Source organism: Asterias rubens, chromosome 10 (assembly GCF_902459465.1).
Source record: "Asterias rubens chromosome 10, eAstRub1.3, whole genome shotgun sequence".
NCBI classification, from domain to species: domain Eukaryota; kingdom Metazoa; phylum Echinodermata; class Asteroidea; order Forcipulatida; family Asteriidae; genus Asterias; species Asterias rubens.
This window is the reverse complement of record NC_047071.1, coordinates 12,282,922-12,308,528: the sequence shown is the minus strand read 5'-3', so window position 1 is coordinate 12,308,528 and position 25,607 is coordinate 12,282,922. Positions and strand designations below refer to the sequence as shown.

Sequence of the window (25,607 nt, the reverse complement as noted above, 5' to 3'; positions counted from 1 at the left end):
AGTGGTGTATTGTAAATCCAAGTTACAATCAATGAACACATCAGATTTGAGTCAACTTGACACCATATAGGTAATCTTCCTCTTAAAGGCAGTGGACACGATTGGTAATTGTCAAAGACTAGCCTCCACAGTTGGTGTATGTCAACATACGCATAAAATAACAAACCTGTGAAAATTTGAGCTCAATCGGTCATCAAACTTGCGAGATAATAATGAAAGAAAAAAACACCCTTGTCACAAGAAGTTGTGTACGTTTAGATGATTGATTTTGAGACCTCAAGTTCTAAATCTGAGGTCTCGCAATCAAATTCCTGGAAAATTACTTCTTTCTCGAAAATTATGGCAATTCAGAGGGAACCGTTTCGCACAATGTTTTATACCATCAACCTCTCCCCATTACTCGTCACCAAGAAAGGTTTTATGCTAATAATTATTTTGAGTAATTACCAATAGTGTCCGGCCACTGCCTTTAAAAATACCATGATGTTATCAGATCTAGAGTGAGTCTTTACAGTTCCCAATAATGAATATGGTTCGTTCAATCTGTTGTTCTTGAGTAAATCAATCTTAAGATAGTGATCATCACCTTGGTGAATTGCAAATCAATTACAATAAAAAACATTGGATTTCTTTCTACACCATATGGATAATCTTACAGTCAGATATCTTTAAAAGTAAGACGATGTCAGAGTTTTAATTTTGATTTTTACCCATACACCGATAAATGTTAGCACTGTGTACTCGGTACTTTCCCTGAGTCCTGTGAAAAAATATCACAGGCATGTTACTCGGGTGGGATTCGAACCCACGACCCTTGCAAATCTAGAGCAGTGTCTTACCAACTAGACTACCCAGATAACCCGCTAGCTAGAGGCAGTTTGAATCCTATGTTTCGGCAGCGGGTACCGCACGTCAGAGTTGGTTTTACTAGTTCTTTTAAAAGTAAATAAAAGTTAGATATTGATCATTGCAAATACTTTGTATTGCAAATCCCTGTAACAACTATTAGAACAACACCACATTTTAGCCTATCTTAGTTGCCACCGCTTTGTATTGCACTCCATGTTACAATCAACAGAATGCATACCGTGTGCATATAATCTTACTAAAGTATGATGTTATCGCAAGTGGTTCCTTTTGGATCATCACATTGTTGAATAAAGTTCTTACAATCTAGCTTTCGGTAAACCTCCTTAGTGTATTGCAAATCCAAACTAGTAACTACATTCCATAGAGTCAACTTATCACATTAAACGTACCCTCTTTGACTGGTTTCCTACTTAGATTTGCTAAGCAGAAAGATTTTAAGCCGATGATTTTCTAACTTTAAGCTCTAAAACACTGGGCCCTGTAATAAGATTTTGGTTTAACTCAGACCAACAACTTTAGAATCAATGTTAGAAACCTGCAAAAATCAGAGTCAGACTTTTTTTTAAAGGCAGTTGTTATTAATGAAGGCAGAAATGCTTTGTGCAACAAAACCACCCACCGTCTAAAAAAATCCTTTTCTTCCCCGGAGCAAACTAGTGTAGCAACGGTAAATTGATCCGATGCTATACGATTTCAATGGATCGATTGCAGAGGAGTCTCGGGGGAACGGTATCGGTGACAAATGGAGATACAACTGGGCACGGATTATAAGCCGAGATGTGTGGTCTATACGTTAAAAGGGTTCATCATTCACAGATGTGCCAGGTAAGCCACGGCTGAATACGGAATACGACAATTGAAACCATTTCAATCAATTTGCAGAATCGAAAATAAGCTTCTCGTTTCTCATTAAATGTTGTGTGCATGAATTCACATTTTTATAAAAATGCGAGGTGGGAAAAAAATGCAATAGTTGGGTTGTGCAAACATGTATCCGATCCAATCTTGCAGACTATTGTCTCATTATAAGCTCATCCAAGTATAGGTACCACAAACAAAGATGTATGTTTGCTGACATTTTGAATAAGCCTTAAATCATACAATGGATTATTTTTAGCACACTTACCGAGTATAACACTACAGTAATAATAATGACACAATTGAGCTAAATTTAGATCCGTAGCAGGGATTCCAAATGTCCTTGAAGATTTCTCTTGAGCAAACACACAAGAAAATTAATCAGAATCGCCATTAAAATTTGTTTGAAATATATTTGGTTGAAAATATGCAGGTGTAAAATTGTCTTTTAAAAATAGTATACAAAAGTTTAGCTGTAATACAACTCTAGAATCATGCTTTTGAACTTGAAGTAGACGTACCTTGAACATTATATTTTAAATCGTTGCGATGATCTGCTAAAATATACGATTCAAACTGCCTTCAGCAACCGGGCAATCTCGGTGGTCCAGTTGACAAGACATCTGTTGTAGATTGGCAATGGTCGTGGGTTTGAATGCCACCCAAGTAAAACGCCTTGATAACTGAGAGGCCTATACAGTACTTGTACATGTACACATATCGGTGTAAAGGCCCAGTCACACAGGCCCCGAATAACGAGAACGAAAACGATAACGCTCCACGCAGAATACGCCCACGCTCATTCAACCAATCGAGGGCGTGCATTTTTATCGTTATCGTTTTCGTTCTCGCTATCGGGGCCTGTGTGACCGGGCCTTAAGGGTAAAACCAAATAATAAAAGTATCTTACCAGTAGAGACTGGTTATTGACAAATGCGACATAGGACCAGTCAATGCCCTCTGATTTATACTCCTCTTGCTCCAGCAGGAAAATATGCTGAAAAGAAATAACCACCAATCAATCAATGCCCCTTATTTTTGACCGCGCGAGGGCGCTATAAATAGTATTTTGATCACTTCCGGGGGTACACGCGATTCGCCCTGCACAAATTAATAGGCGTTCTGTCACTTTTGTTGCGCCGTAGTTTCAATTTGCTTTAGAGGTGGATTATAACGGCTCCTTTTAAAGTCTTATTGTCTGTGATGGATTAGATGTCTGTGGTGGTTATGTGTTCCAATCTTTAATAACTGTTTTGGGTATGAATGAATATACCCCCGGAAGTGATTGAGAGCGCCCTCACGCGGTCAAAAATATGGCCCATTGACCTAAACTCCATCTAACAGACAAATCCATTTGGGACGTACCAGTGTTTTTCCGTCATTAATGGGCCGCTAATACACCCATCGATCATTTCCTTCTTTTAAATACGCACCAAGGGGCGTCTTAAACCGATAATGTCGACACAGCTATACAAATCACCAGAGTGATGCGAGTTAGAGCCTGGGGCCCGATTTCTAATGAGTAAGATACCAGTCACAAATTGTACATGTGACATGGTTAAGTTTTTGAGAAAGAAGTAATTTTCCACGAATTTGATTTTGAGACCTTAGATTTAGAATTTGAGGTCTCAAAATCAAGCATCTGAAAGCGCACAACTTTGTGAGACAAGGGTGTTTTTTTCTGTCATCATTATCTCGCAACTTTGACGACCGATTGAGCTCAAATTTTCACAGGTTTATTTTATGCATATGTTGAAATACATCAAGTGAGAAGACGGGTCTTTGACAATTACCAATAGTGTCCATTGTCTTTAAAAAATGACATGTTGTTTAAAACAAATGTTAGCCCTCGAGAAAGACTCTGCTAGGGTCAAAACGTCAGGCCATAAACAATTTTTTTCCCGTTTAAAACCCATTCATCACACTTTCATTCCCTTATTCAAGTTTTGATTAAATTTCTACGCGACAGCGTGAAAAGTATTTGCTTAAAAAACTACAGAGACATGCGTTTACGAACTTCTACTTACTTGGTTAAAGAAATACTGGAGCTGTTCATTGGCTAGATTGATACAGAGCTGCTCAAAGCTGTTGGTCTGAAACTGCTCAAAGCCAAATATATCCAAGATACCTGCACAAAACACAACAGTCATTGGTAGATTTCAAATCATTTGCCTTTCCCTTATTGCAATTCCTCTGCACCCCTTTTTACTGGATAATAAAAAAAAGTTGTCTTTGCTTGCAAGACTTTCTTTTTTAGTATTGGTCATCACAAACTGAACACAGTGTAATAGAAACAGGGATTCCAAATGTCTTTACAGATTTCTCTTGAGCAATCACACAAGAAAATTAATCAGAATTGCCATTAAAATTTGTTTTAAAACACTCCTGAGAAAATAAGCAGGTGTGAATTTTGGAAAAAATGTCTGAAACAAGTGCGTCTTTAAAAAAAAAAATTGTCTTTGCTTGCAAAACTTTCTTTTTTAGTATTGGTCATCACAAACTGAACACAGTGTCATAGACATTATGCATTGTCGTCATTCAGCCGCCATCTTAGAGGAAAAACGGTGACGAAACAATTGAGACGCATAGATTTGTACGTGCCCTACTTAAATGACGTCATGTGTATAAGGTCTATTACATTATTTTTATTCTTATTTTGGCAATTAAACAATCACAAACAGTAAGTAAAATGAAAAAAATAAATTGAAAAGTAAATAAAAAGTAAAAAAAAAAAACATAAAGGCACAAGAAATTAACATAACAACCGTAATGTGACGGCCAGGATCAACAAAAGTATAATTAACACTACAGCTCGAAAGCCTGATGATCCAGTCAGATATGGAGGCAAAAACACGTTAAAATACTTTCTAGAAAAATACAATCTAGAATAATTATAAAATCTGTATACACAAAGCACAAACTTAAAAATAACAAACTTTCTACAAAAAAAAGATTTTCCCCATTTGAGTTTGTCCCATATGAATTATCCCCATATGATATTGTATGGGTTGTTATAAGCCATTGGAAAATCACTTCATTCTATCATTTCTTTTTCTGGGAAAACTACCCTGCTGAAAAAATGTATCCCCAACCAAAGACTTGTTTTTTGTTTTTTTTTCTTCCAACCCACAGGCTCTTTATTCCTTCAAGAAATAGACAACTAAGGATCAATGCACTCATTTAAGTCTAAGGAATCAAGAGAAATTCAATGAAGGTAGATGACAACCCTGGAAAAAAAAAAAAAAAGCCCCAAAGCAAAGACATCTAGTAGGCCTATCACTAAACAAAGAGACCTGTTAACTACGTCACTTCTTAATCTAATAATTCCTTCATAGCCCGGTTCTCTATCTCCACCCCCCCCCCCCTATCTCCGTCTCTCCCGCTCTTACCGATTTCAGTTGTGTCGGATGGATTCAGCGATAACTCCGGTGCCAACAGTTGATTGACTTTATTGACGATCCAGCTAAAGAGACGGCCGTACAGCGTTTTGGCTACGGCATCACGTGCATCTGCAAAAGAGACGAGGAGGGAGGTTAAAAAAATTGATCTGAATGATGTTTTATTCTCTTCAATTTTTAACGATTTCCTTGGCATGACTTCACTGACGGGGATTGGACTTTCCATCTGAGTAGATCCCATCTGAAAATGTCTTAAGATCCGAGAAACTGATATCTGCTATCTTTACAGCATTATGAGTTCCCTCTATACGCACAGCTGGACGAGTTAGGCTCTTTCTCAAAAGGATGCTGAGTCCCCCCCAAAAAAATTGAAATCCGTTCATTTCCTTTGCAGAAGTCCCTGTGGATTTTCAGCGGAAATTATAATAAAAAGAGCAATGCGATATTCGATGTGTGGTTATGAAATTCAAATCTAATGTACCAGCACAATCCCAGCCAGAGCAGACCCTTTTAGAGAAAATTTTTTTATGTAAAAACATTATATAGGCTGCGTTTATCATGTTGATGCTGCTTGGTTAACATCAAAGGATAAAGTGCAAAGGCTTATTTGTGAACGTGTAAAGCTTTTTTTAAATGTTAAGTGCTTCTGAGCAATTATTATTCATTTGGAAAGAAACATCATCTAAGGACAAAATGTTGAAGATCGTCAGATTTTTTTTTTCTCAATTTATTTCAAGCTTAAAGCTCAGGTATTAAGTTGTCTACAAGGATACTACAGATGAAACACGTTCTCAGTTTTTGAGAAGAATAACCGTTTTGAGCTTACTCACCGTTGAATATAATATAAAATAAATGTGAGAAAAATCTGCATAAGCCATGTTGTGTTGTTAATTTGTATTATTATTATTTTTTGTTTTTTATTATGCTTTTGGTCTTGATCTATATAATAAGATTGCAATTAAATGGATTTCTTCATAATTTAATTTAAACTCTCTGTAATTTGGTCACAATTCAGCCATTGGCTTAAAAGGTAATTTCATTGTAAACAAAAAATCGAAATCAAATCAAAATGAAATTGCATGAATAACTTTATGGGATAAATATTTTACTTTTCTTGAATACATGGTACTTGGAAAGATCCTATGCGGTAAATAATAATAATAAGTGACAGAATATACATGAATGTGATGTTCCATACCCAAGGGTCTTTTTTCCAAAACTCAAAACTTGATTAGTTAGCTCATCGAATACATCAGAAGAGCTTTGAAATAACACCTAGTTTAGGTCTATATGGTTAGTCTTTCTCCAGGTAGAATGTCTAAGACATATTATCATGAAATTTAGATACATATTTTTTTTTTCCCCCGACATTAATTTATTTATTTTTCATATATTTTTCTAGTTGTATATAACTCTTTTTAAACTGATAGAGGTACCGTTTTTAAACCTTTGTGTCTCTTGCCAATTTTTCATTCTTATGTTTCTTTATTGCTGGTTAAGTTTATTTTTTGCCTGATGGGAGGGGGTGGGGCTTTTTTGCATTTTTACTTAATCTGCGTCCTGCTTTTAATTAGCTTTCTGTTTCTGTCTTATTGTTCTTAATGTTTTTGCAGATTTATTGTAAATAATTATAGATTTTTAATATATGGCAAGGGATATTGGAATTGAAGGCCTTCGGGCCTTTTCTAATTTTTAACTTTTTTAATTCCAGGCATATGTCCCTGGCTTTTGTTTTGTACTTTGTATGTTTGTACTTTGTATGTGTTTTTATGCCGAATAAATAATAATAATAATAATAATAATAATAATATCAAAGGTGATGCTGCAGTTGGCTTCACTTGTAATGCCATTTGAATATTTTTGAGAAGTGCCTGAATTTGACATCGGGTCTTGCAAATAATACTCGTGAGAATTGTACTTTTTTTAAATTATATTTCCGGTTGGACCATGACATTTTCTTTAAAACCCCAAATCATTAAAAAAATGTCCAGTCAGTTTCCCTTATGGTTTATTTAGGACAGCAAGCTAACAAATCTGACTAATAATGTCTGTTTTTCGCATTTTGCTTCTTAACTAATGAGTCAAAGTGTAAAAAAAAAAAAGGGAAATAAGTATGTGAGTTTCAACGCAAAATCTCTTGGATGTTCAGCTTTAAATCAGCACCATGCTTCATTAATATGATTAAGCTGTTCATTTATCATACACCGCTGCTGGCAAAATTAATCAAACAATCAACCAGTGCCTTGAAAAGAAAACACAAGTCCATCCCGGGGCAGTTTTTCTTCTCTCCCTTGTATTCAATTTATCTACACATCTGTAGCAGCCGGAGAAAAAAAGATGAGTTTGGTTTAGAAAGATGACTTCCTTGACATCCAACCCCGGCAGATGTGGAGCTCTTCTTCATGTATCCTAACCATCCGAGCTGATACATCAATAGTTCGTCTTGTGTTTCAGGGAAGAATTATTTTGTTTCATTGTTGAAGGGGGGGGGGGGTTGTATCATTCACTAAGATGAGAAGCCAGAGGGAACGGACAAACAGGGGAGCGTGTTACTCGTCGTATCTGTACGGAAATCTGCCATCGAACAGAGCTGATCTGGATGGTCCGCAAGTGTGTCCATATTCAGCGTCTTTCGTTTGTAAACCAGGGACAGACACACACAGAGTGGACTGACCGCTTGGTAAGGGAACAGTGTGCTTTGCCCGCAGGTAGTATTGGCAACAAATCTGGTACTCGTTACTGTGTTTGATTGTGTACAACTCAGATCTCAACGAACGCTTAAAGGGATTAATACGGACTGAACTGACTGGTGCTATTAGGTTGACGGACCCCTAGAGAAAAAGTGTGATATTGCTTTCCTCCTGTTTTCTTCTTCTTCTTCTTCTTCTTCTTCAAATCAATTTGTATTCTTGACTGAGGAAGAACATTTGCTATCGCCGTTGGATGCGTTCCCTTCACAGATGAAACAACAATTTATGAGGGAAACTGCTCCTTGTGGTGTGTAGCTCAAAATTATTACTTAACTTGTTTGTTTAAACCAGACCATAATCAATATGAGAAAAAATCTCTTCACACAGTTTAACATATAACATTCAAAGTCAAAGTTTGCACATAATTTTTTGTAATATATAGTTTGTACACATTGAGGTATAAATATTCAATATGAAGACACAATATCCAACTGGCCGACAGTGAAATCACCGACTTGCGTCTGCGATCCAGCTAAAATTTCAATCCTGCCAAGAATTAGTTCAGGACAGGAAGTTAACAGGGCCCAATTTCATCACGCCTGTAAGCGTAACAACTTGCTAAGCACAGACACAAATAAAAAATTGCTTAAAAGAGACTGGTTACCACCCAAAATTCCATTAAGCTCACATTGTCACAACTGGTGCTCCACTCATTTCCTGCTTAGCAAAGAATGTCAAGAAGCAATTGCCTGTCTAACAGCTTTATGAAATTGGGCCCAGATGAAAAAGTAATATTTCATAAAGCCAGTAAGCATAACAACATGCTAAGCACAGACGCAAATCAAAAAATTGCTCAAAGCCATTATACACTTTCGGAACAGAAAAAAAAAAAAAAGTTCACAGATTTACAAATAACTTACAGGGTTTACAGAAGGTAATGGTGATAGACTTCTCTTGAAATATTATTCCATGAAATGCTTTACTTTTTGAGAAAACATTAAAACAATTATCAATCCTCGTTAATGAGAATTATGGATTTATTTGAAACACATGTCATGACACGGCGAAACGTGCAGAAACAAGGGTGGGTTTTCCCGTTATTTTCTCCCGACTCCGATGACCGATTGAGCCTAAATTTCACAGGTTTGTTGTTTTATATATAAGTTGTGATACACAAAGGTTACTACCCAAAATTCCATAAAGTTTACATAGTTACAACTGTTGCCCCACCCATTTCCTGCTTGGCAATAAAGCAGTCTTCTCTGCCTAAACAGCTTCATGGAATTGGGCCAAGATAAAAAAGTCAGATTTCATAAAGCCTGTAAGCATAAATAATTGCTAAGCTAGCTTAGAAAACATATTGCTTAACATAAACTGATTACCAGCCAAAATTCCATAAAGTTAACATTGTTGCAACTGTTGCCCCCCCCCCCCCACATTTCCTGCATAGCAAGGAAATTTGCTAAGCAGAATTTTCTACTTAACCCAAGCTTTATGAAATTGGACACAGATAGACAGTCTGATTGGTTAGAAAGTTAACAAATAGAAAGTCTAATTTGGTCAGACTTTAATAATATGCAATAGACATACCTTGAGCTTGATGCTTAGTGTAGTTACGCTGGAACACATCTCCCCTTGCTGAGCTCAGGTTAAAGGTCAACACTTGCTTCAACTCATCTTCATTGATACCAAGGAGTTCCTGAAGATTTAAAGAAGAGAAAAACATGTACAAATGGCTCAAGCAACAATGAGGAGAAAACATGGACATGACAGACAGGGCCCAATTTCATAGAGCTGCTTATTTTCGAGAAATAAACACCAGAAGGTTAGCATGCCTTTTCGTGTGCTTACGGTTAGCAGTGCTATGAAATAGAAACCACACAGTAAAGCGCAAAAGATAGCAGTGCTATGAAATAGAAACCACACAGTAAAGCGCAAAAGATCAAATCAAGGACACAACTGATCCAGTGTGTAACTGTTTTGTTGTGGTCTGATTTGTCATTTGTCTAGATTTATACTCGGATTCAAGCACAAAAATTCATGTGATAGAACGCCAGACTTGAAATATTGTTGCAACTTTTTATTGTCGCAACGACATTTAAAAAAAAAAATCATTTTTTATTTTTTGTGAATGTGCAATTGTTAGTTACTCTTTCTTATCTTTTGTTACTGTCCATTTTTGTAGTTTTGATATGAGCTGGGATCCACTGGAGATCAATGACTTTTGTCTCACGTATAAACAATGTACATAAATATATAAAAAACATTAACAATGAGGCACTGGAATTGGAAAAATTTCCTTCAAAATGATAAAGCATTCCTTCTCCATGGAAAGATGACCCAGTTTTCTGCTAATTTGTTGCACGCACGAACGCCAGTGCCTATCATTGAATGCACATTTTTTAGATAAGAGAACTATACCCATCCACAATTTACGTGCGTGCCAGCATGACAGAGAATGATGAAGTGTGGTTGAAACTATCGAATATGAATTATTAATTATAAAAGTGCACTGTCACATGAATGTGACACCAGGATATTAGTTATGGTAATTAATAAATGGGTTGAGGGACACAGCTTTCCATCATTTACAATCAATTTGTTTGTTTGAAACATTTCAGTGCAGCCACTTTTTTCCCTTTCAAATGCCCACTCTTTTTTTTCTTCTTTTAATAGTGTTTCGTATTGTAGCTTGTGGAATTTTGCTTGTTTTGTGGCATTTTTCAAACAACTTCATAGTAATTTAGAGTTTTGTTTTATTCTTTTCATCCTTCAGGTTAAATTTGTTAACTGATTTGTTATTTTATGTTAGGATATCTAAGTGAGAATACTGGTATTTGACAATAACCAAATCTGTAGTGCCTTTAAAGCACCAAAAATAACCTGATCTACGGCTTATGCATGAGAAAAGAAGGGATTTAAGGCAAGAACTTTACTTGGTGCATTCAAGATTTACACTCTTCTGAAATTCCATAGGCCTGTAACACAAGGAACACACACCATCAACACAGTCACTTAATGCAATATCCAGCAAAGTTAAAATACAAATAACATTCCTTTTGATTAAAGCTGGATGTTAAATGTAGCTACTGATCAGTCACATTGGTGAGGATTTCAATAGTTTTCAATAGGATTTCCACTATGTATGGTTTAAGAGTTTGACATTTTGTCATAAGATTCTTTGGAAGAATGAAAACTAAAAAAAGGAACACACAAATAATGATCAATTGGCAAAGACATTTCAACAAATTTCATTGGGTTTCCACTAAAATGAATTTTTGATATTGCTGCTGAGGATTTGTTCTTGAAAATTTCATTTGGCAATAAGACTCTTGTAAAACAGAAGAAAGGGAGGAATGAGACTTACAGAGACGCTAGAGACTGCACATGAGGATACGGCTGATCCTTTGACATAGGCTGCGTCATCATCATTGGCATCTAACTCAATCTCTCCAATCATCAATGTAGATGCTAAGATGGAAAACATCTCATCTTGCTCCTGTGTGGAAAAACAAGGCGTCAACTAATGTAGTTAGCTGAGTTTATAGTTTGGGTTTGAACAATGACAAATTTACTAAAAGCAGACATTTGGTAAATGGTATTTTGCTCCTGTGTGGAAAACAAGGCGTCAAATAATGTAGTTAGCCGAGTTTCTAGTTGAACAATGAAAAATCGTAAATTACAAAGTTTGGGTGTTTGGAGGTGTCGTATTATCATGTTTACTTGTCGTTATTAAAGCTACACACATTTACATAAGTTTGCTTATAGATGGCTTTAACAAATGTAATTTAGTACATGAGTGATTTTAAATTGTAAATCCACACAAAAATGTATTTAAGATTAATTTATGCCACACTGTCCTTTTCAAAACACAAAGACTACCGCAAAATTAAAAGCAAATTTTCCCCCTAGGGTGTTCTCAATAACTTTAACACAAAATCAATCCATTTCTTTTGAAAACTCGAGTCTATTTCTTAAACTTGATTAGAATTTAACCTCATCGCCCATAAAAACTCTTGTACCATCCCTTTAAGTATAGATCCTTAATTGCAGACAATTCATTTAGCAACCCTGTCCGACATTTTCAGAGTCGTATTTCAGCGTACGAATGCAGGCGCCTGTCCATGAAGTACTTGGATATAAAAACTGTATTCCAAGTAGTTGTAATACAATGCAAGCAGATTGGTGTAATATGACTCTCAAGAAACAGCATCAAATGGTAATGTAATTTGCTGGGGATCCATACTAGCAGACATTATTTGATGAATACCTCCAGATATTTTCACATTCGGCGTAAATTTGCTTAGCACCTTCTCTAAACTTTTGATATTGCAAAATTTCAAGTAAAACGACCCGGCAGCAATTTCTTCCTCTTTACATCAAAACTGCCACTGTCGTGTTTTTCAATGGGGTATTTTTTCTACATCATTCCAAATAAGGAATCCTTAAAAAAGAAATCAGGAACATTCTGAAGGATGGCAACTTTGATGTTCAGAAGAAAAACATTTTGTCCCGGCAGAAGTTGTATTATCAAAATACTGTTATTTTAAACATGGAACATTATTTAAAAATTTTAAGAAAAACATTTTTTTTCCCAATAGAAGCTTTGCCTATACAAATAACGAATATTTGATGTTCAGAAGAAAAACATTTTGTCCCGGCAGAAGTTGTATTATTTATTTTCTCAACAGAAGCTTTGCCTTTATGAGTGAAATTATGAGAATATTTCCATGAGTTGAAATTTGAAATGTTCCCAAGCACCACACTGAGGCGTCAGTTTCACCTTGCCCTGATATCTTTCTACCCTTTTTAAACCTAATTTTAATGTCACAAATAGCCTCAATTGATTCCTTTAGCCGAAACAAGATATTTCACAGATTGTTTAGCAAAAGTCAACAGAAAAGTCGGCAAAGACAAATTAGTGTGATGATGATGTCAAAAACTAATTTGGAAGGTAGTTAATGAAAGCAACTATTCAGAAAACAAGTTATTTACCGTATCAAGAAAGCCGACTAGGTCCATTGCATTGGTCAGTTCAGCCAGCATGTCCTTCAATCTCTTGACACCCGAGAGGCTGGGTCCATTGGTCAGGTACCTTGAGTGGAAAAAAGTCATAATAATTCCCCAAATAAAGTTTTTTTATGATATCTATCTTCAAAACTTAAGGGTTCAAAAATTACAGCATATTTCTTTTCCCATTTGTCTGTTGGAAAAGAAGAAGTCTATATAGTACAGGGCCAAATTTAATAAAACTGTTAAGCAGAAAAAAACTGCTTGAAATATTTCTAAGCAAAATTTGAGTGGGGCACCTGCCACAACAACGCAAACTTCGTGTAGTTTTCGCTGGTAACCTGTTTGTGCTAAGCAAAACTATTCTATGCTTAGCAATTTTGTGTGATTACAGGCTTTATGATATTGGGCCCCAGTGATATCAAGAGTAGTAGTCACAACAAACAAACACCCCAAACTGCCTTTAGCTAATGTGTACCAAGGAAAATCGATCGTCTAGAGGCAGAGTTGTACTTCGAATCGAGTCCAAGTATATATTTTCAGTAGTATCAATAAAATGACTTCGAATACAGGTCATTTTTCAGTTGAGTATTGAGTTTGAACTTTGAGTGTGAGTACTTCACAAGCTAAGTATGTGTACAAGTATGAGTACCATCAAAACAGTACTCAAGTAGTATCGAGTATACTGAATAAGCAGGATACTCGTACATGAAATTGCATTTTTTTGTAAAGGAAGGCAACTCTCACTGAGAATAGAGCACTTCTATTAAAAATAAAACAAAACGAGGGAACACCAGTGTCAAATGGGGCACTGATGGAAATTTTTTTTCCATTTGGAATCTATAGCATACTATCATCATGGGAAACGTAAGGGTCAACCAGCTAGATTCTAACTAGTACAGAGATACTCCCAAAAAGCCAATTATGCTGCGTCATTCCTTTAACCACACTCCAGTGACACAAATCTACACTTTCACTCGTTGAAATTCGATTAACACCAACGATCAATCCTCATACAATTATATCCGAACTCAACACACACCTAAAAGAAAACCTGAATCCAAGCAGCTTCGGTCTGATCTGTAAACCCAACACCCATGAAATCTAGCCCACTCACTTGTACTTATCGGCACCTGACATCTTGTATTTCTTCTGCTGTTCTGGAGAAAGCCCGGCGAACATGTAGTAGAAGATGTGGAAGTTCTCCTCTCCTTTGTTCTGGAAGACGACCCTGGATTTCTCCAGTAGATATTCGGAAATCTTTGCCCCCATCACTACAAAGATAGAATTCAAATACCACTCAGAAGCATCGAATTACAAATGTGTATTTTTCAAAGCATTCCCATTGTTCATTTGCTAGCAAGATAACGAGAGGGAAATAAAGATTTAAGAAATCATGTTCTTTGATGAACTTCACCAGCACTGAAAAATTTCCTTGAAAACTCCTTGAAATCTCTAGAAGGTGAAAATTACAAAAAATTGATAACAAAAGTCATAAAATTCAGTGCCTAGTGGTTCCAGAGTTTTTAGTCAGTGATGCCTCTCACCCCTGCTTTAGGTTTCTAAAGAAAGCATATGGAGTTGAACGTCTCATTTCCTTAACGAGACTGAGCAACAGAGGGCACCATCACTTCTGCGCAATTTGACTATTGCGCAAAAGTGTGCGTGCCGAGGATTGCCAGAATGCGGGCCGCGGTGCAGTTATTCTGTTGAGAACAGCGTGTGCATGACAAACTTCAAAGATAAAAGTACCTCCACAAAACTTGAATAGTTGACTAATTCGATAAACTAACTTGAATGAGTAATGCCTCAACATGTATAAATCAAGTGAACAACTTGCCCACAGGCAATCACTTGGCCAAACAGGGCGATTCAAAAATTAAAAATGAGTTGTTTACAAGCTCTTTCAAGGCCATTGGTAAATCGTGGGGATCGCAAAAATGTGGATCATGAACTTTATCGCTAAAAGTACGTACATGAATTTGTCACCAAAATGCGTAATATTTTGAAGAGATAATCTTAAATATATGTAGAGTAGAATCATATTCTAAGTGAACAACTTGTGTAGACTATTCCCTCTCATCACAGTTTAACTAACAATGTTGTGATGATGATTGCGCACATGTTATTGGACATGCATGTCCTACTCCTGCCGAAAGGGGACGCTATCTAATGAGACAGTTCAACTCAATATGGTTTGCAATAAAACGGATTCCAAAGTCAAGCGAGCCCAGTGGATGTCCTATAGAACATTTTGGAGACGTACACTTTGTATTTCGAGTTCTCGACTACTTGTGTTCTTCATCCTTAAGATTTGTTATCTGTTTATACACACAGTTTTCTGTTTGGATTCATGGATTTTCTTATTGCTTTGTATTTTTCTATTTTCTGATAAGTTATGCTTTTACTGTCTGTACACAAGGCCCTTAGGGAAAGCAGTTGTAATACTGATCAGGCTAACCTACCTAACGAATCAGTTGGAAAAAAAATGGGAAAAAATATTTTCATTATTTATTCAACTAAATCAACACGAAATGTACATATAAGATGCACCAGAGACTTGCAAACCTTACGAGGTAAAATACTACATTCAATGGGAGAAATCAATAAACTACTTTTGTCTCCCTCTGCACACCCTTGATTTTGTCTTTTGTATTTCAATCCTACTGCAGTTAGACCATACACCCCTACCTTTAAAACCCAATCCCTTTCTGTCTCCATTGTAATTGTTCATCAGCAGAATATCCATTTTCCACTAGTGGGCATGAGCTAGAGCATTGCTTTATGGGAGGGGGTCAGGGGCCACGTTTTTCCTTTTTTGTCCGAGGGCAATAAATGTACAAGAATAAACAATAAATACAACAGTAAACTTTAGGGTACAACAACCATGTATTAAATATCTTTTGTAGGTGTATTGGCTCCGAGAAGAGCCGGTGTGTTCAAATTCTCACTACATCATTCATACCATGCAAAACTTCAGGTACTAGATGTATGAGTAATTTTTGTGTGGAACTGAACAGGACAAGTCAGTTTGTTCTTGCTAAAGGGGGCCTTTATAAGGAATATATTATAGAGAAACATTTTCAAGAGAACCAAAGCTATGAGGCAGTTTCCTCCATTATGTTTCACTAATTTCATTTATTTACCTTTTCCTTCCTGGAATTTGAGTTGGATGTACTTGCCGAACCTACTGGAGTTGTCATTCATGGTGGTCTGTGCATTGCCAAATGCCTCTAGGAGAGGATTCACCTGTAATTCAAATCACAATTATCTCAATAAATTGTCCATCAAAGGAAAACAATTACCTACTTTTTCCCCTCTCTTCCCGCCCTTGATTTTGTCTTTTGTATTCCTGTGGTTTAACCAGCCCCTCCCCTTAACCCCTCCCCCCTTCTGTCTGCTTTGTCATTTTTAAATAGTTGCAGTCCTACATGTTACTTTTGCTACATGTAGAGCACACAGACACTATTGTGGCATTGCTGCTTAACAGCTTATTACTCATTAATTAAACTGACTATAATTAATATAACAGATTTGAACAATTGAAGACCGTCACTTTGACCATGCTTTGACCCTTTGTAAAATATCAAAGTTTACAATTTTCTCCAAACATAACAATTTGGCAGCATTGTCTCTTTATGAAAACGGTGATGATATTGAAAATTATAGATAATTTCTGTACTTTGGAGTTAAAGGAACACGTTGCCTTGGATCGGACGAGTTGGTCTATAAAAAGCATTTGTAAACCGTTTGTTATAAAATGCACATGGTTGGAAAGATGTTTTAAAAGTAGAATACAATGATCCACACATATTTGCCTTGTAATTGCGTGGTTTTCCTTTTACTTTGCGAACTAACAACAATTTGACTCCCATAAATGGCCGACCGTGTTTGTCGAAGAGGTAAAAGGAAAACCGTGCAATTTCGAGGCATGTTTGTGTGGATCATTGTATTCTACTTTTACAACATCTTTTTACCCATGTGCATTTCATAACAAACGGTTACACACGCTTTTCAAAGACCAACTCGACCGATCCAAGGCAACGTGTTCCTTTAATACAGTAATCTTCATGCATATTATTCAGTTTTCCTCATGAATTATTCAACACTCATCATACCGACCTGAAGGATCTGTTGCTCCAGTTGTGACTTCCCTTTGCACAGCTCAATCAGTTGCTTGATGATGAATTTTGTACTCTCTGTCTTCCCGGCACCACTCTCACCACTAGATGGAAGCATTCAATGCAAAATACATGATGAATATTCATCAAATTATGAATATTAATGAATGATATCATAATAAATTAAAAAATTATGAGTGGTTTAAGAAATACAAAACGTTTAAAAAGTGTTGAAAACATGGAACTGGGACAGATCATTAAAAGCTTGCAATACAAACAATTTCTGAAACTTTTTCACTTAATGATAAAATTTTAGTTCAAGCACACTCTTGAGCCATTTTCCTTTTTCATATTCACACAGAATTTGCTTAAAAGCTGATAAATCAGTTTTGTGTTTGCCAATTGCCTCCCCCCCCCACAAGAAAAAAAAAATAAATAAACAAATAAAAATCATAGATAACCTAATGCTTGGATAGCTGATACCCTATATCATATGTGGTGAAAACCTATGACTCACAGGATAAATGCATTCATTCACATTTTGTACTGAAGAACTGCATTTTGCTAAAACTCAGAGAGGCAGTCGCCTAGATGCATAGAAGTATCAGACCTGTTTCAATTCAAACCATACAAAACCCAAACATGAATAGCCGTTTTAAATTCTGAAAAATGCAGGTTTTAAGTACAGAAAGAGAAGGAATGCATTTTTCCAGAGAGCCATTGTGAAGGGGTTTTCACTAGTGCACACAAGATAGGGTATCGGCTATCCAACATGAAGCTATCAGTAAGGAAAAATTTAGTGTGTTTTTTTTTTTTTTTTTTTTTTTTGGGGGGGGGGGCAATATGCAAACTGCTTTGGAGGGTTGGGGATACACAAATTGCCTTTGTGCCCCTTGAAATCTTCCCTGTCCCTCATTGAGATTCCCTTTACCAAGCAAAGAACGGTTCGTCTAGCCATTACAAGAGCAAAGCATCAGGCTTGATGATATACAAACTTGTTGCAAATTTTACACCAATGTCCTTGTTCATTTGCCTCTGGGCCCTTGAAATCTTTCAGTACAAATTTAAAATTATTGACATTGGGATGCCCTTTATCAAGGAAAAATATAATGCCTTTATAGGAGTGAAGCATCAATCAGGCCTGTTGAAATAATTTTAACTTGTTGCAATTTTAAACCTTAGTCAACATATTCTTACACAGAAAGGTAAGTGGAAACAATATTCAGCAGGTGCTAGAACAACTTGACTGTTTGCCTTTTCTGAAGTTGTAAGCTTTTCGTTATTCGTTTCATTTTGAAATTACATGTGTAACTTAAGGGGTTATAAATATTGCAACACCACTCAACAACCACTAACAGGTCACACAAATTGTTGAATCATTTTTTACAATATAAAGGACCACGATAAGTTGACAGAGTCATTTTGAAGTGCCACTGTCAGAAACGTGTCATGCCTTGTGTATATTTGTGTATGGTGTATTAGTCCAAAGGTTAAAACATAATAAATTAATCCCACATGCGATAGTTGATACCGAGAGAGGTACATGTACCTTTATTAATTATAATTACTAACTTAACACAAACAATTATCTCCTAGAAGTCAATTATGCATGGAATAAACCATATCCACATTCAATAATACAGTTGAATGAATATCATTAGAGACACTGGACACGTTTGGTTATTACCAAAGACCAGTCTTCTCACTTGGTGTATCTAAACATATTATCCACAAAATAACAAACCAAACACAGAAAAAATTAAACACTCTTGTCACACGAAGTTGTGTGCTTTCAGATACTTGATTTTGAGATCTCCAAATCTAATTCTGAGGTCTCGAAATCAAATTCGTGGAAAGTTACTTTTTTCTCAAAAAGATATGTAACTTCAGAGGGAGCCGTTTCTCACAATGTTTTAATCATACTATCAACCTCTCCCCATTACTTGTTTACCAAGTAAGGTTTTAAGCTAATAATTATTTTGAGTAATAACCAATAGTGTCCACTGCCTTTAAAGGGAAGGTATGTGTTTGGTAATCAAATAAAAATGGTTTTGAAATGGAAAAAAAAACCTTCTTGTTTAGAAGCCTACAGCAGCTTTCAATATTACAAAAAGCATTTTGAGAAACATTTCACTTCAAAGTAGCGTGGTTATGTAAAGTTTTAATGTCCCATTCAGATACACTTCTCAGATTGTGTGTTACCTTGTAAAACTATTATTTCACAGGTTAGTTTTATGGTATAGATCTACATTAAAATAGGATTAAACAGTCCAATGGTAAAACAAACAAAAACATATTTATACTTCGCCTTTAAATGTTTCATTAAACTGTTCAATCTGAACTTAACATCCAGACCCATCTTCTCCATCACAGTTTTCAACTGTCTGGCAACATTAATCAGGGACAAGAGTCATCGCTGACAAAATAACCTGAAACTAGGATCAAAATCTTACGAGGTATGTTGAAATCATGATGGCATTTCCATCTTTTGAAAAAAACACGGGTTTAAATTTTACAGAGCTTTTGGGAACACTACATTGGTAAAGAAGTGGAACAAATTGTGACAAATTTACAATTGATTTTGTTCACTAAGTCGACTTAAAAATGTCTTAGTTGTTTATTGCAGGGGACTAAAAAACAGCTTGGGAGAGAGTGCCTGTTTTGGTTCCTTCAGTTGCGAAGGCGCATCCAAGCACAAGGCCCGATACGTCACAGATGCAACAAAGGCTAGGCATTTGCCTCCATGCTCCCTGGTCATTGCCCTTGCCCTTTCAAGAAATGAAGCACACAGGGCCAAATTTCATAGCGCTGCCTAACCGTAAGCAAATTTTCGTGCTTACTGTAGCAGAAAAATTTGCTAAGGTGCAAGCATATAGCGGAAAAATTAGGCGGCCATATTGCGCGTCGTCCATGGATTTGAATTGTGACATCATTTATTGTTGTGCAGTAAGCACCAGAAGGTGAGCATGCCTTTTCGTGTGTTTACAGTAAGCAGCGCTATGAAATGGAAATTACATAGTAAGCCAAAATTGGCCGCTAAGCAGCACTATGAAACCCAGGCCTGAAGCACAGTCCCAGTTTCTCTAGCTCTTTTGTCTGCACTTTGTCTATTTTCTTTCTTCGCTTGCACCTTACGGCTGTGACGCCATGCTGCACCCATCCCAGTTTAGCCAGATTTGTGCTGCAAAGGCATCACACTACTCAAGACTCAAGACTCTGCCCTTGGAGATCTTACCTGATAACGATGCATTGGTTTCTCTTGCCTCCCACTGCGCTACCTGTAATCATGGCCTGGTAGGATGAATCTGACACGGCGAAGATGTGCGGTGGATTGTCCGTCCTCCTCTTATTCTTGTACAGCTCACTTTGCTGAAATAAAATACCCCCAAAGAAACTCAATAATATTGAACCATAGTGCTGGTACTCATCGAGTTTAAGTTAAGGAACACTAACATTGTTGTAACAGGTATTTTTTTACTAAAATAGATTTATCCCAGCTCCGCGGGGCCACTTGACTCAGTTTTGATTTAAAAATTAGGTTTAAACAGGTTAACATGTATACTGGGCTTATGTCACCGGTATTAAAATTTGAGAGATATAAGCACTTCACGATAACTTGTTTGAGCTACATATTTATTTACAAAAACAGGTTAAAAAGTGATTAAAGGAACACGTTGCCTTGGATCGGTCGAGTTGGTCTTTGAAAAGCGTTTGTTATAAAATGCATATGTGTAGAAAGATGCTGTAAAAGTAGAATACAATGATCCACACAAACATGCCTCGAAATTGCACGGTTTTCCTTTTACCTCGTCGACTAACACAGTCGGCCGTTTATGGAAGTCAAATTTTTGACTCCCATAAATGGCCGACTGTGTTAGTTCGCAGAGTAAAAGGAAAACCACGCAATTTCGAGGCAAATTTGTGATGATCATTGTATTATACTTTTTTTTACACATCTTTCCAACCATATACATTTAATAACAAACGGTTACAAACGCTTTTTTATAGACCAACTCGTCCGATCCAAGGCAACGAGTTCCTTTAAGTTTTGAAATCAATTTAAACAAAAATACTGCTTCACATTATTTATAGTGCAGAGTGTAAAAATGATCAGGATATTGTACAATGTAAGTAAACTGCCTCTAGCTACCGGGCAACCTCGGTAGTCTAGTTGGTAAGACACTGCTCTAGAATTGCAAGGGTCGTGGGTTCGAATCCCACCCGAGTAACATGCCAGTGATAATTTTTCACAGGACTCAGGAAAGTACTGAGTATACAGTGCTAACACACATCGGTGTATGGGTAAAAAAAACAAAATTAATATTCTTTATCCCCGATGCAAATTTAACATCTCTTATAAGTAAAAGTTGGTATACATGTGGTATGGTATTTCAGCATAACTTTGTTGTACTTTTCAGTGGCAGCTCTATTAAACCATGGAGGAAGATGAAACTATAGGCCCCAGGAGGTTAAGAAATCTCTTGCTGAACCATTCACCGATACCCAGGTGGATATCTTTCTTAGGTACCTGTAACTCAATGTAGAAATTACGCATCCCAACTTGAATTCTACCCAGTGATTGAGCAATTACATTTGGAAAGGGGTTTGTGATACTCTAATACACACTCACCTGTTGACCGTAAATACCAATGTCCCTAAAGGGATTAACTGCAACGAGGATGTCACCAACATATGTCTATAGAAGAAAAGCATTAAGAGGGGTCATGTTAAATGGAGCTGAAATCACTACAGGCAGGATGAAGGATGAGGCAAAGGGAATTGGGGTGAAAAGCTTCTTGTCCGATATTTGATGAGAAGAGAAAATGAGAAGACACTTTCACAAAAAAGAGCTATTTAAAGGAACATTACAGAATTGGTTTTTGCTAACAAAACAGTTGCTGGCAGTGTAAGCACTTTATGTAATTCATCATATATACATAAACTGAAAAACTTGTAGAAGTTTGAGATCGATTGGCCATCAAGGTCACGAGAGAATAGCGAGAAAAAAACGATTACAAATTTTGCATTACATCGATGCCAAAATGAAAATGAATAAAACGCTCGCTGAGCGATAAACTCCAAACGCAAAGTTAGATTATTTATTTCTCATTAAATATGACATTTCAGACAGAAATATTTAAAGGGATGTTTTCAATTATCATCATCATTAGACCGTGTTGTGTAAATCTGTGATCTTCACGATTTTTGTTTCTTACCAATTCTGTAATGTTCCTTTAAGGGACTCTTTGTTGATGATAATCTGAACATCCATGTCTAAGAAATCATGAATGTGAAATAACGAGGGTCTAGTCCTACCTGCCCCCAAAAGACAGGCACAAACGTTTAAAATGCTAAATCCAAGTAGAGATGCTATGAATATCGTCCATTTTAGATAAGTATTTTTTTAATATTAGTCCAGGCAACAGCGGCTATCAACTTTTTAGAGTGCGAGATTACAAAGTTGACAGCTAGTCTAACAATAACAGTCAATTTTATATTAAACAAAAATCACCTCCAACAGTTTTTAACTAAAGGCAACTCTTTAAAGGCAGTGGACACTATATTGGTAATTACTCAAAATAATTATCATCATAAAACCTTTCTTGGTGACGAGTAATGGGGAGAGGTTGATAGTATAAAACATTGCGAGAACAGCTCCCTCTGAAGTGACGTAGTTTCCGAGAAAGAAGTAATTTTCCACGAATTTGATTTCGAGACCTCAACTTTAGAACTTGAGGTCTCAAAATCAAGCATCAGAAAGCACACATCTTCGTGTGACAAGGGTGTTTTTTCTTTCATTATTATCTCGCAACTTCTATGGCCGATTGAGCTCAAATTTTCACAGGTTTGTTATTTTATGCAAATGTTGAGAAACACCAAGTGAGAAGACTGGTCTTTGATATTTACCAATAGTGTCCACTGTCTTTATGTACTCACATTTTTTTGATGAATTAAAAGTATAAATAAAAATCAACACAAGAAAAGCAGGTAGGCACATGTCACAGCTTTTTTTTCAATAAGCCTTCGTCTTTTGACCTTCGAGACAGACTAGCCATTAACTTTTTCTGTGAAAGCTTGTTTTCTCAATTCCAATACATGATTTAGCATACGAATTAGCACAATTACTGCGGCACTAAATGAAACTCACGTAGATCCTGTCGTTGTTATATCTGTGTTTGAGTTCATTCAGCAAAATACTTTCATCCAATCTCCCGAGAGAGGCCAAGTCGTCCGTTGTCCCGACGGGTACGTCCGGATCGGCCATCGCACCAATTAAAGCCCCCGCTAGGCTGCTAATGACGGATAATTTCCGCTGATAAATTACTCGTTGATTAAAAAAAAGAGAGATGGACACACGGTAGGTTGTTATTGATCCACGTTATGGTGTTGTACTGTAGGTCGAGTCGGTCACTGTCCGCTACACCGCTCTTTGCTCTGCCAAACCATGGAGGTATATCTCACATCAATGAATTTAGTTAAAAGTTCGTGTACTACCACTGCCGAGGTATACGTTTATTCAAAAGATTGTAGATGTATACACAAATAGCACGGTGACGTGTTCTGGGTACACGAAAATACAGGTGGGCGCGGGCAGACGACCGGTGAGTTGACATTTAGGAGAATTTACATAACAATACAACAGGTATATGCAATGCAGAGTGAAGTGCGGTCATCCGTTACTCGTCTGCACTCATGCACTTATTTTTAGTTGAGAAGTTCACTCTTTTTCTCGGGGTATTTGATTGGCTGAATGGCCGGATTGATAATGGAACGAAAGCAGTGATTGGTCCACTGTTTCATTGGGGTTCCTTTTATTGAGGTATGTGTGACGTTGGCAGCCAACCAGAGGTGGCTGGAAAACCATATGGGGGAAAAATTATCCAGTTATTTATAGGAATTGGGGCAGGCCTATTTCTGAGAAATACAAAGTGAATAACATAATAGAATAACATAATAAAATTATTTTATTTAATTCGGGGGGGGGGGGGGGGTCACTTCTTGGTCAAGTTTTTCTAATGGGATAAAAAAAAAAACCAATTCAGTCCATATGGGATTCAAGGCATTGCATGAGATATTCAGCTTCTATTTGTTGATGATAAGAATATTATCAAATCTTATTTAGTGCATTTCCAAAGAATGCTCATTGCATCAATGTTTCAGTACCCCTGTATCAACAAGAAATTTATGTCTCTCCATTTCAGCTTCCTCAGGAGTACATACCTATCCTGCATCCTGCTATCCTGTGCAGCCAAGTATGTAGCGCACTAAGCTAAATCAATCACTAGAACCATCTCTGCCCTTTACAGATATCCTCTTACCGGTTACCCCTGGGTGAAGAGAAGTGTCTTGACAAGACCTGGATTCGAACCCACATCCTGATGACTCAGCAACCAGAGCTTGAGTCCGATGCGCACTAAACCACTCAGCAGCGATGACACACTACCGCAGTGTGCTACAGCTACCCTTCCAATACACACTTCAAAAATAAAGACCCATTTTGATGACAAACCTTTAATAAATATTTGTTTTATTACAATACATTACATATGAGTAACACGAGTGCCACTAGACTTTTTATAGCTCCATAATCCCATACACATTCTCAACTTCATCTCGATGTAGTGCTTCAGTGATGAACAGTATTTGTTCTCACTCTGTAATGAACCATTGTGCACGTTGCAGTCGCATACAACAGGCATCACACAAACAATGTTTTTTTTTTTTATCAATAAAACAACTTTAACTCCATGTAAACTGAATACAACACTTTAATTCACAAACTGTAATCTCAAAACGATTGACTACGTTACAGCTAGCACATGGCCCAATTTAAATAAGCTGCTTACGCAGATATTATTGCTTAAAGGTTTTTCTGCAAAAATGTGCAGGATACCAGTCAATAATGTTACATGTCACTATAGGTATTTTGGCTGATAACCTTAATTTGGTAAGCATTATGTTGTTGTGGTTAGCTACTTTTTGTGCTTAAGCAGCTCTATGAAATTGGACCTTTAATCACAAAAAGTAGCCAGGGACAGCAAAATTATGCTTACCAGATTAAGGTTACCAGCCAAACTACCATGTTACGTGTACAATTTGTGACTGGCATCCTGCTCCTTTCTGCTTAAGCAGCTCTATGAAATTCGGCCATGTCATCATACCAAACCAGCTATTGCAGTTAATGTTGCCAATCAACATTAACTGCCACGGCTGGTTTGAATGATTTTGGCGTTTTTAATTTCCAACAAATTTTAATGTCTGGCAAATATTTTCTAAAATGAAATATAATAGCCATTGAAATAACAAATCTGACTGCAGTTTGAAAGTTTATTTTTGAGGGGTGCAATTTCATACAGCTAATCAGTGCATAAATGTGCTAAGCACATGAAAGTCCCGCTTTGCAGAGTTTGGCTACAAGCCACATTAAAAAGCACTCTTTGCTTACACAGCTAAAGCAAAGCTATTTGGTGCTGACCCTGTAAGCAGGAAACTGTTACAGGCTATAGCACTGCTCTATGTTTTGGTAAGCAGAGCCACGGTAAGCAGACTGTTTACAATTGGTTTTCTGCTAAGCAGACACATTTGTTCAGCAAAATTTTCTCCTGAACATTTTTATGACATTGAACCCTGCTCTTAGATAACAATAAACGCCAGAAATG

General features: G+C 36.7%; 1 protein-coding gene across 2 annotated transcripts in view; it reads right to left on the bottom strand.

Annotated features, from left to right (window-relative positions):
* The window catches only part of LOC117295935 (myosin-IIIb-like), a 41,450-nt gene extending 17,965 nt beyond the window's left edge, over nucleotides 1-23,485 (bottom strand). For both annotated transcript variants that reach the window (XM_033778738.1, XM_033778737.1), the window contains exons 1-12: nucleotides 23,096-23,485; nucleotides 21,578-21,643; nucleotides 20,183-20,316; nucleotides 16,949-17,051; nucleotides 15,973-16,075; nucleotides 13,944-14,100; nucleotides 12,812-12,911; nucleotides 11,184-11,315; nucleotides 9,407-9,515; nucleotides 5,118-5,237; nucleotides 3,756-3,856; nucleotides 2,639-2,725 (exon numbers count right to left, since the gene is read on the bottom strand). In XM_033778738.1, coding sequence (XP_033634629.1) covers nucleotides 2,639-2,725; nucleotides 3,756-3,856; nucleotides 5,118-5,237; nucleotides 9,407-9,515; nucleotides 11,184-11,315; nucleotides 12,812-12,911; nucleotides 13,944-14,100; nucleotides 15,973-16,075; nucleotides 16,949-17,051; nucleotides 20,183-20,316; nucleotides 21,578-21,643; nucleotides 23,096-23,212 — 1,329 coding nt within the window. In that variant the 5' untranslated portion in view covers nucleotides 23,213-23,485. The remainder of the gene's footprint in view (nucleotides 1-2,638; nucleotides 2,726-3,755; nucleotides 3,857-5,117; nucleotides 5,238-9,406; nucleotides 9,516-11,183; nucleotides 11,316-12,811; nucleotides 12,912-13,943; nucleotides 14,101-15,972; nucleotides 16,076-16,948; nucleotides 17,052-20,182; nucleotides 20,317-21,577; nucleotides 21,644-23,095) is intronic.
* Between the last annotated feature and the right edge of the window lie 2,122 nt (nucleotides 23,486-25,607).